Below are 12,071 nucleotides of genomic sequence, written 5' to 3' on the forward strand. Positions count from 1 at the left end.
CGCTAACGTTTTTCCTTTTCAATTTTTTGCCATGAGAACATTTTTGTCCCTCGTTTTTGATGAAGCCTTGCAATTATGTAAATAAAATATGTGACGCCTGCAAAACATTTACTTGCTGTGTTGCCAGATAATAAATGACCAAATCCGATTCAATGCCTTCATTTAAGGATTATATTCACAAAGTGCTGTAACCATGGATGCAGATAGACACAAAGTCAAAACGTCAGATTATGAGTATATGCAAGCTGATAAATACATCTTTTTGTTCATGAAAAAGTAAGACATTCTAAGTCACCTTAAATGAGTGAGGTCAGTAAAGAAACAAACTCATCAAAGTAGCTTTAACACAAAATACATACAGTGCTTTATATGCATGTTCAAAATGAGGTACTTCATCTTAATATTCTATTTGGACTGTGGGCTTAAAAAAAACAAAACAACTTACTTAAATCCTGTCTATCATACCAAAAGTCACATCCAACTCTACATTCACATCATGCTTACTTAGACTACATACATACTAGTTTGCACTCTACTTTTCTTTCCATATAAAGTATTGTAAAGCAGCTGATAAATTCTTCAAATGTGCACACTGGAATTTTTCTGGTGGAGCGTCTGCTTTCTACTTATTTCCATGGATATGGTATTGCTTAACCTAGAATGTTCCACAGTAACGCATGAAATGTATCTTATCGTATTTATTGCTTAAAAATATCTTAAAACACATACATTCTTATTGGGAATGGGGTCATCTGGGGTCTGTAACTTGACCTAACGGTGTCACCTGCTTGTCTTTATGAAGATAGATCAGTTACCATACTCTGGAACATTCTAAGCAAAGGCAGACTCCACCAGAAATATATATGTGAAAGAAAAGTAAACATCAGCAACGTCGAGCCATATAAGTCACTGGAACAAGTATACTGTATATAATGTGTAATATTTTAAATGTCCATCTGGTCCATGTTAATTGCATACTTGATTGTCTCAGTATCCTAATCCTAAACCCATGCAAGAACCTATGCATGCACGTGTAGGCTCATTCTACTGGATTTTGTTAAAAAATTGCTATGACCAAAACCTACAGACATTTCAGGCTTTTCCAAATTATAATTCAGCCTATCATTGTGTGGGATCTGTGGTCTTTGTTTGAGTAACTGTTGTATGTGAGTCAATGGTTTTGGTTGCTTCCTCCTGCTCGAGTCCTCCTCTAGATGAACACCTGGTCATTCTGCAGGTTGTGCTGTTCAGAGATGGGTAGAGGGTCAGAAAAGAGCGTCTGGACCACTGGAATTTGGGATAGATTCTCTTAAGAACCGCTCTTCGGAAAAGGATGTAGACCCAGGGATCGAGGATCTGGTTCCACGTGGCAAACCGAAGCCACAGCAGCAGGTACTTGATTTGCAGCGGGCTTCCGGATAACACAGTCTGTGCAACAAAGATCTAATGGAGAATGAAGATGGAGAGTATAAGGGGTGGGAAGGAATAGAGAGAGGACGGTTAATTCAAAGAGGTTAATTCAAAAGTTATTTCCTGTTTGTTTTCTGTTACATTAACATCTGCAACAACCCCTACTATGATAACCGCCCAAAACTGCACAAGACAAACATTCAAACTCTATTGTAAAAAGCAATGCATATATATTACACTGTATTCAGTCTCTGACCTTTAATGTGTGAGCAAAGCATATAAACATTTTTCAAGAGGCAGAGAATACAGTTGGATGAATGTATTTGGACGGTTATTTCATTGCAAAATATTAGAATTTTCTCTCATTGCAATTCCTTCTCTGCATCCCAAAAAATGTTGATTCCAATCAAACACACTGTTTGATCACTGTTAGCATTTTGTGTTTGTGATGAAAAAACATTCGGGTTAGTTCAATGGAATGAAAACATACTCAAATCAATGAATAAACAAGCGCCTATTAATTGTTTTCAATGCGATGAAGTGCTGTATGAATGCACCAAGCAAGCACTCCAGTGAGCTCAAGTTAACAAAGCTGCATGATGACACTTCAGTAGTTGGCAGTTGTTCAAGGCGACACTGGGGAGCCAGCCGATCACAGCCCACAGACAGGAGTGATGACACGACATACTGAACCCAATGCACTCGCCTCAGCTTGGACCACTGGCACATGATGTAAATCCAGGGGTCCAGAATCTGATTGCAGGTGGCCATTCGGATGTTGAACAATAACTTTTGTTCAGATACAGGATCCCCAGTCACAGCACTCATCAAAGTATAGCCCTAAGTCACAAGTGTCACATCACTGCTGTCAGAGGGGGCTTTGTCTTTATGGGTCTATAGAAGGCAATGATGAGCCTTCTTAAAGTGGGGCTAAACACAAAATCAACTTTGTAGCAAATAAACTGTGTACTATTCTTTAATGTTCCTAGTCTAGTTTTGCCATTTTAGTCCAAAGTAGGTTCATTTGCAGCTTTGTGGTCTAAACGTGTCAAAAACCGAGTGAGTACTGGCAACAATGGTTAAAATCTGCCGCTGCTTTTTAAGAGGCAAGTGAAATCACACTCCCCTGATGTCATGAGCGACACCTGCAGGGGCGGAGTTTAAAGTGTAAGTCAACCATTCCTAGTTGGTGCAGACCCCGGCCCTCCTCCCTTCCTCATTCTTCCTAATTGCCTAACTGTTAGTGACGCAGATCAGACCTTGCGTATCTCAAACAAGCCTCTTGTTTGGACAGTGGTTGTGAACAGTGTTTAGGTCTGTAATCTTTAAAGTAAAGATCTAGAGTTGTGATCTTAATCCTTTAAAGATGTTTGGCCCTTCAGTGGTGAAGTAAATGAAGGATGCATTTTATTGCCTGTCATGCCATCTTGTTTTTGGAATAGTTTTTAGAATAGTTTTTAAACACAGAATGATGATTATTTAGATTAAGAGAAATTATGGATTTGGTATTCTAAATTTTGCTGTGCAAAAATGTATTAACATAATAGGTTATCTTGAATCAATTTAAGATTCAAAAACAAAATTTTCGTGAAATCTCTTAATCTAAATATCTTAAATGAGATGGGATCGTAGAGAAAATAAATATGTGACTGACAAATATCATTTAGAAATGTTTTTGAAAGCTCAGTTCCCATCAAGTTAACCGCTGTAATGATGAGCCTCTTTCATCTGAACTGTGTACGGAGAACTTTCACTCAGAATCTAACATCGCTGAGAGGAAATGGGGTGTGGAGATGGGAAATTACAAGAGGGCACAATGTTTTGCCCTAAGTTTTTTTTGTTTTTTTTTCCTCTTTCAAAATAATAATACTTAAAAAAAATCTGTACTGGTACTTGAGAAAACAGACACATTTTTATCAGCAGAGTAAACAGTTACCACACTTTAATAAGCTAAGAGCATTTTCAATCACAGGAGACCATGCAAGCACTTCCAATCAACTTATTGCGTATCTCTATATATGTTTTGTTGTAGGGATGTTACAGAAAGATTTTTTTGTGAGAATAATCAAATTTGTTTTATAGACTGTGACAAAAGATGACTTCACACCATAGACTGGATAAAGAAATGGACTAAGGGACTGTGACGTCGCCCATAGCGTTCGGCTCCAGCCAAATGTAGCTCATCGAAGCGAGTATCATAGCAACCTAAGAGCCAATCCGGAGCGAGGCTGTTGAAGATAATGCTTTTCCACTGCTGGTTTAACTATGTTGTCAATCAAATCTGTTGCTATTACTAGCGTGAGTGACCATGAGGAAAGAAGGCACCTGATTTGTTTGTGATTAATGTTCATATCTTGATTTACAGAAACAACAGCTAAAAAAAACCCACCAGGATCATGAAGAGTGGGTTAATACAAACATTTTAAGATCAAAATGATACGCCTAACAGCAGCAGTTATGGCGAGAGGAGCGACCGTTTTTTTTCAATGTAAAGTGAATTGGAGCCAGAGTCGAAGGAGCTGGAACCACACCCATGCTCACTTCCTATTTGGAACGCAGTGGATAGCACGTTCGCCATGTCCATTTATATGTACAGTCTAGGCTTCACACACACGACTCTCTAGAGTGAATAATGTTGCAATTGAATATAAATAACTTACCAGCAGCGGACACCAGCAGACCGAAGCTATCACCATTATAAGAATAAGTTGCACCATCATCTCCACCTCGTGATCTCGTCGCCTTTGGGTGCCGCCTGGTCCACAGCAAACTCTGATCAGAGTCACCACGCTCACAGTGTTCAGCATAAACGACACAGCCAGGCACATCAACCCAACCAGGGAGAAGACCAGCGAGAAGATTTTATCATTCCCAATGGAGCTGATGTTGAAGAAACACCACGACCCTGGCATCTGCATGTGGTAGCTACCAACTCCAACTATGGGAAGTAAAGCGATCAAACCAGCAATCATCCACACAAGCAAGACCATGATGACAGTTCTTTTCCTGGGCATGGCTTGAGATCTTGAAAATGGACAGTTAATCCCTGAGAAGCGTTCGATCGCCATTGCTGCACCAAGAAGTAATGGACACAACCCATAGAAGACCATCGACATGCCCATGAAGTTACAGAAATGGCAGTTGGGGTCCAATTGGCGCCAGTTGAAATGTGTGACATGGAACGAAACTACGATAGATCCGGTTACTAAAAGTCCCAGAAAATCAGTGACGACCAAGCCGCCGAGGAAAACCAGGAAGAAGGAGCGTGATCGGGTTTTGACTCGTTTGTAGGACTGAAGGAGGACAAGGAAGGCTACAAGGTTTGAGGTGAGTCCGAGAACGCTGAAGATGGAGGAGAAGTATGCGGAGGCGATGGTGGGGTGGTACTGGAAGGGTGGGCTGTTGATGGAGTAGCACAGCGGGGTGGAGTCATTCAGGTGTGAAGCGTTCATGGTGAAAGAGTGCAAATATGGAGGTCTGGGAAGAGTTTGAAAATTTCCATTAACCTGTAAAACATACAAGGGGAATATAAATACAGAAAATTACATGTCATGGACCTTAAACCATTAAGTGCAACTAGTGAGAGGTACGGCGTCCACAAGGAGGTTACAGGCTCCATCCCTGTGTTTGTCAGTGTTTCTGTTTGTGTGCTCTCACCATATTTGTTTTTCCAGTGCTTTGGTTTCATCCATCAACCATAAAAGTGCACAGAAAGCTATTCTTCAAAGCTGGTCCTGATTAAGAGCCTAACCAAAAATGGGCCCCCCGTCACCCAAATGTTACCCCTGAGGCACTGGTTGAAGGGTGGGTCAAGTTCTGAGGTCAATTCACTGAGTCTACAAATATCCTAACAAAAGTATTTGCACACATATAGAAATGACTGCCTTCTATAACATTTTCCAAACCTACAGGACTGTAGGCGGGGATATGGAGTAGGTAAAAACAGACATTTTCTAAGCACTCTAATGCAGGATAACTCAAAATGCATGAGTAAAAATACAACATCGAGCAAGCTAATAACAAGGGAATACCATTGTTTAAAAGCTTTGTCAATGTAAGTCCATTTTCCATAATACTGCTCATTTCAATTAAAATTTGGCAGCAGTATGAGTTAGAATTTAAATTTTTTATATGCAACTTGAGATTTCCAGTACTTTTCCACCACAAATAGCCCATAAGAGGGTCAGTGGGGGTAATGGGGATGAGAGGATGACATTATCTTTACAGGAAGGACTCTAGTTTAGTGACCGAGGCTCTAACAGGAAGTGCACTCTGCATTAACGCCTAAAGTCTTCCCCTCTGATCCATCCAGACCCTGTAAACAGCCAATGCGGTCCTTGGGTCATGTGGGAAATATTCTCCACATTTTTATGAAGTCAAATATGTATCACTTTATCAGCTGCAATAAACAGGAAAAGCTGAAAATAACACGTTAACACGGGAAGAAGTATGTGGGTGTGTGTCTACTGTGCGTAACCAGTGGAGATTAGGGTTCATATTATTTGGAAGGTAGCTGTGGTTCCCAAAGTTTTGAATAGTCTCGTACCCCAGAGACTGAGATGGTGACAAGCACTTGAAGAAAATATATGTGGACTCTGCACACGTCATACCATATCTTAGAATAGATTTACTGTATGTATATAACTTGTGGGGTAGCGTGAGATCCAAACCATTTGAATTCTTTCTAAGTATAGACAAGATTTCCATTTTCTTCTTTTCCATAGCATACTTCACATATCCCATGAATCATTTTGCCTGCTCCTAGGTGTTAGAGAAATTCCATTTGTCTGTTTTCTTGGCCTGCATGATCAGAGGTATAATACTCCCTACAATGAAAGCATAGCCAGAACAGACTGCACTATCACGATGTTTTGAGGCTTCATGTCTCTGGGTACTTCAACTCTCGAGCTACTACAATTTATAGTACATGCGCCACAGTTTAGGAACCAGTTTAGGAGCAGAGTAGGAAGAAACCACTAAGGAAATGCTGAGTGCTTGGTTTTAATTGACGTCTCTGAAGGAAGTGCTGGATGTGCAGCTCGGCTCTAAGTAGTAGACAGTTATCTTCGGGCTTCCTTTGGGAACAAACAAATGGGTTAAGGATGAAGTCTGTGGTATGTTGAACGCTTTTAAGGTGCCATTAACTAAAAATGTCAATTAGCTTCCCTTCTGACCCTACTGCACCATTAATAAGGAGCTAATCAAACATCTGAACCACAACACAAGCGGAAAGAAGAATGCATAGTAATGTCGATACGGAGCTATGCAAAGCAATCTTAATTCACACTTTTATTTACTTTACACACATCTGACCTTTCCTAGACTATTTTTTTTTATATCAATTGATCTATTGTTTTATTCCTTACCGCAAAATAGGAATGATAATACGGCATTAGTATTATAAAGCTCGTGGGCAAACACAGAAAGTTTACAGTTTTGCGTGTTATTCATTTATTCTGGCTGGTGGTGGTGGGGCAGACTGACAGAAGCAAGACTGCCGATCTGTGCCATTGCCGCCTCTGACCACCAACAATACCACTAACGCCCGTGTTAATAATAGGATAGATGGGTGAAGTGTTTTGCGTAATGACACAACACCTGTACAAGAAATGAATGTTTAATAGACTTAAAATACATGGGGGAAAAAAAACACACACACACACACACACAACTAGTTTGGACTAAAAAGTACACTTTCTAAAGTAGGATAGTAGCGTTGGTTAAATGTTTTGATTAATAAAAACAAAATATTCTAATAACTTTAACATATTTTCTGAACCAGAAAAATTTTTTATCTGTATATGAATTATTGCAGCTGAATTTAAAATGAATGAGAATCACCGTACCTTTGTTGCTCAGTGATAATAAAAATAATAGCAGTTTGGTCATTGTCAAACAAGTGTTAAATACAGCAGCGTTATTAGCATTAGCACATAAACACTCTACAAAACACTTACAATGTCAGTGTCTTACCATTTAAGTGAAGCTAAAGGTCAAGCTTGTGCAGCTCCATTTACGGTACGCTCTACTCGCTCTTTTAAGGTAAATACAGAAATAGCTGTAACTGTTGAGAGATTTAAAGAGACTGTTGATCCAGCATCACCCGCTCCTCCCTCTGCTGTCCTCCTTCTTGTTCTAGTTTCACTTAAAAATGTGCTTCCTTTTACTCACTAAGACCCTCCCCAGAGGAAAAGAGGGAGGGAAGAGCTGGCACATCACACTGTGGTCAGGAGTCTGGTTATCATGAGGATGAGCCATTAAAGGAGAGGAAGGGTAGTGTAAAGTGAAAGTTACTACTATGAGCAGTGATGGGAGGAATACTTTGAATACCCTGAATATTTTTACACCAAGCTGTGTTATATTATAGTGTAAAGACACAGCATAAAATTAAAAACAGCTTTATGTTTGTTTCATCGTGTGTTTCATCATTTATTTATCACTGATTAGAGAAGAAAAAATCACACTTGCTCTCAGCACAAGAGCAGTGTTTTATCAAGTACTGCTGTGTATTCCTTTGGTTTTAACAAAGTAACTGAATTCTGAATACCACCAAATGGAAAAGTAACTGTACCGGAAGACAGGCACTCAAAATAAGTACTCAGAATATGTATTCTCAGTACATGTGTTTAGTTACTTCGTAACACTGACTATAGGTTGATCTGGGCTAGTTTGTACTAATATCCTAGTGTGTACGGTATCTGTACTTTTAAATGGGGTTTAAATGTGGTATTTGGACTTTAGCACATGAGAGCGGTCACTGAAGTCTCTTTTATTTATGTAGCACATTTTATAAACATGCCAGTTTCCAAAGTACTGCACAAACAAAAACAACAGAAAATAGTGAGCAGAAAACATTAAGACTATGTGAAACAATAGGTCAGACAATAGGTCAAGTTTAAAACTCTTATCTCGTTTGCAACAATACTGACTGCAAGTTGTTGTTTTTTTTTGTTTTTTTACAGATTGATTGATTTTAGATCAAATTAAAATAAAAGTAAGGACATGCATGATTTTGCAGTGTAGAGTGTACGTGTGCAGCTTTTAAACCCTCGTCTGAACTGTGCAGTGCTTTGAGAGAAAATTCTTTTCTCCTTCTGCAAAACAGATGTGTGACGATTGCCTGCATGTGCACAGATAAATCACTGACAGGGTGAACGTGAGTGCAGTTCACAGCATGTTCACCCAGCGGGGTCCTTGCAGCCTATGCCGATGCCTGTGCCATAGCATGTCCTGTAAAGGCACAAATAGCATTGTCCTGAAGTTTGAAACATGAAATAAATTCTGTTTTGAAGTGATAAAATGAAGAATAATTTCTAAAAGTAAGTTTGTCTCATGAATCACAGCAACAAGTCGATAATTCATGTTCTCTTGTTGATTCAGTCATGTTCAAATGTCACAAACACAAAATCAGTGGTGAAACCTAATGAAGTAAAAGAAGTACTGTACTTACATTTTAGGTATCTGTACTTTACTTAAGTACATTTTCATACTTTTTACTTTTACTTCACTACATTCAAGAGCAGGCATCTGTACTTTCTACTCCACTACATTTTTGACCAGGACTTTAAAGTAAAAGTATTTTTTATTATTGTCTGGGACCTGCTGAGGGTTTACTTTAGCACGTTCATAATTTGAGCAAACAAAAATATAACATAACAACAAATAAACAAATAAAAACCTGGCATTCAACTGAACAAAATGCAGCACAAATCTTTATAAAAAAAAAAAAAAAAAAACTACATTTGAAGCCTACATTTTAAGACCTCAAAATCTGCATGAAATACTTTTACTCTGGACTCTTTAAGTACATTTTTAAACAGGTACTTTAACACTTCAGTAGTTTTTCATATGATACTTTTACTTTTACTTGAGTACTTTCTTTTTTCTGGTATCTTTACTTTTACATATGTAACACAATTGAGTACTTCTTTCACCGCGGCACAACACGTATATTTGTATGTACCTTATTTTCTTGTACCTAACCTCCAAATGACTTGTGGTTTTTTTTCCACCACAGACAATGTTTTTATTTTTTTTATTTTTTTAGGTCATCTCATTCGTGGTTAAAATTGAGAGAAGAGCCTAAATGTTTGTGATGAGGAAACAATATTATAACATAGCTCAGAAATAAGCATAATATGGGCCCTTTAAGACTCATTGTGATGATTCAGCTCTCGCATTACTGTAACTATGATGCATCACTAACAGGAAAGCTAAAGATAATAATATTTTTTTCAGTTTAAATTCAACAGCTTCACTCTATAGTTCTTAAGTCATTACTCCCTCTGCTGGACACTGTCAATATATAGTAGATGTACAGGATTTATACAGGGTCTGTTTAACTTCAGCGTATGACTGATCACTGTTACTAAACTGAAGCTGAAGCATTCTTTGTTCTTTTATGGTCATACTAATAAAATGGAAACGGCTGCAGTATAAGCAGAAAGTGCCCTGAAAAAGAACACATGATGAGAACATATACGCTTGTCATAAACAATGGTAAGACAACTGTGAGGTCAGCAGTGTTGAGGGTTTGAATACAACAGAGCTTTGAATTGAGCTAGACCTATATATTTTACATGATAAAAACATATATATAAATTGGAAGTTTGCCAATACCTGGGGAATATTTCACAGATCTAAATAATAATTAATAACACATGAGAAATGATTCAAAATGGTGGCAAGGCTGATATATAAGTACATATTTACATCAAACACCACTGTAGTAATGTTATATTGAGTGTAAGACATGACAGTTCTCTCAACAAAGTCAAAAGAATTCTTGTATGTAGCAGCTGTTTCTTTTTCTCTCACACTGGTGGTACTTGGCTTTTACTAATGCACTGTTTTTAATGTCACTATAACCTACTTTAGAATAAAGCAATAAAACAATAAAACACCAGAAATCACTTGCGGGTTATAAATAGTGCTTTACAACAGCTATATTAATTTCTTATCTAGTTCAATACACTGTAGGCTAATTTTAATATGGGGAAGCAGAACCTAAATGTGTCCACCAGATGGCAGCAATATTCTTCCAAAGGACATTTTATCCAAGTCAATTCACTTTCATGTGACAAGAAGGTACATACAGATGTCTGTGGCAAGGACAGGGTTAATGTTAGCTACTGTGTAAAATCTAGAGCTATTAAAAAAAAAAAAAAAAAAAAAAAAAAAACACCACAGCGCCCACTATAGGACATACAGGGACTCTCACTGATTAAGAGGATAACTTCTTTCCATTATTTAACTGGGTACAACCACATAATGTAATAACAAAAGCAGTTACAATAATATGAAGCCAAATGTTGTATTGGCTATTAATACATAAAGTAATACATTTTTTTTATATATCAAAATCTCTATGACATCTTTAATTAGTCTATGAAAACAGCCGACCAACAATCAAAACTGTGTGACCCCAACGCATTTACATTCAGTGTCACTTTGAGCCTATTTGGTCTTAACATATAAACATGTAAACATAGTGCTTGTAAGAATTAATGGGATTGTTCATCTTGGGGTGTCGGATTGAAGGAGGGGTAATGGGCACTGTTTTACCAGGGTCCAGTGCAGGGAGGGGCCCCTCATAAACTCTACAATATGCAATTTTCATTAGACAACATGTAGTGAGGGCCCAGCATGATGATTTGTACCCAGGGCCCAGAATTTAGTGCTACATTCCTGTGCAAAAATAGTGAAAAAAGAAAGATGCATCTGGAAACGAGCTTTAATAGTTTAATAATCCAAGTGGGTCTTATTTATCCATATATTATAAGGAGTATTTGAAGTTGAATCCCAGTGTATCCAGTAGATGGTAGCAGTGCACTCTGAAAACACTGTTCTCTCTTGTTCCTATGAAGTCATGCCAAGATTGATTTTCCAAGATCTGATGCAGTGGACTAAAAAACTGGACTGGAGAGGATCTTTGTGTGATGTTTAAATGCTCTTCCCGTAGAACTACCAGTGTGTGCATGAGCCATATGAAGACTTTGGTAGTGCGGGTTTCCTGACTGTCCCTCAGATCCAGAAGTGCGTATTGTTTTCCAGCCAGACAAATGTGGTTAAAGCGGATCCCATTTGTTCGTTGGTTTTAAATACCCAAAGCAGAACTGGCTCGTGCACGCCTCCACTTCTTTTATGCATTGCCTTCAGTTCATTTGCACTGATGAGCATACGACACCGCTAAAAACAGAGCTGTTGTAGGCCTACATCTCACCAATGGCATGTGGTACAGAGCTCCTCCTGAAAATTTACTATTCAGGCCTGGGTTGTGAACACGCGTAAATCTCTTTGTAATAAAACATGGTCATAAACAGCTAATGGTTCGTCATGAATATTTCAGAGTCTTGAATACCAGGCAGAAAATGACCTCCGGAAAACTTTAACAAGACACATCTCGGACAGATAACTTCCAAGTAAGTGCTCTCTATCTGGTGCTTTCGGCTTTCTTTTTCCCTGATTGGATTGATTTGTCATTTGCAACCGAAAAGCGCTTTGGCCACGGGGCTGTGGATAATCCAATTTATCGCTTTGCCATTTATTACAAATTTCTGCGGCTTTTGGGTCCACTGTCACATCGATTCGTTGATTGCTTGCTTAGCTGGGTCCTAATGAGCTGCTGTCTGAATCACTGCATAATCACCGGCCTAATTCAC

General features: G+C 38.5%; 1 protein-coding gene across 2 annotated transcripts; it reads right to left on the bottom strand.

Moving 5' to 3' along the window:
* Nucleotides 1-28: 28 nt before the first annotated feature.
* tbxa2r (thromboxane A2 receptor) lies at nucleotides 29-7,547 on the bottom strand. 2 transcript variants are annotated; one of them, XM_055221441.1, is made up of 3 exons: nucleotides 7,384-7,547; nucleotides 4,071-4,916; nucleotides 29-1,443 (listed from the first exon to the last, which is right to left on the bottom strand). In XM_055221441.1, exons 1-3 carry the CDS (start codon nucleotides 7,384-7,386, stop codon nucleotides 1,123-1,125), a joined length of 1,170 nt encoding a protein of 389 aa, XP_055077416.1. In that variant the 5' UTR covers nucleotides 7,387-7,547; the 3' UTR covers nucleotides 29-1,122. The 2 variants fall into 2 exon arrangements, with proteins under 2 accessions (XP_055077416.1, XP_055077415.1); XM_055221440.1 differs by having other exon boundaries at nucleotides 146-2,250.
* Between the last annotated feature and the right edge of the window lie 4,524 nt (nucleotides 7,548-12,071).

This window comes from Periophthalmus magnuspinnatus, chromosome 4, assembly GCF_009829125.3.
Source record: "Periophthalmus magnuspinnatus isolate fPerMag1 chromosome 4, fPerMag1.2.pri, whole genome shotgun sequence".
Taxonomy (NCBI): Eukaryota; Metazoa; Chordata; class Actinopteri; order Gobiiformes; family Gobiidae; genus Periophthalmus; species Periophthalmus magnuspinnatus.

Bases quoted from the DNA above. Each gene is read 5' to 3' on its own strand.
- tbxa2r (XM_055221440.1), bottom strand. The intron at 2,251-4,070 runs GTAAGTTATTTA...CTTGTGACTTAG, and splicing joins TCTGCTGGTGTCCGCTGCTG to GGCTATACTTTGATGAGTGC.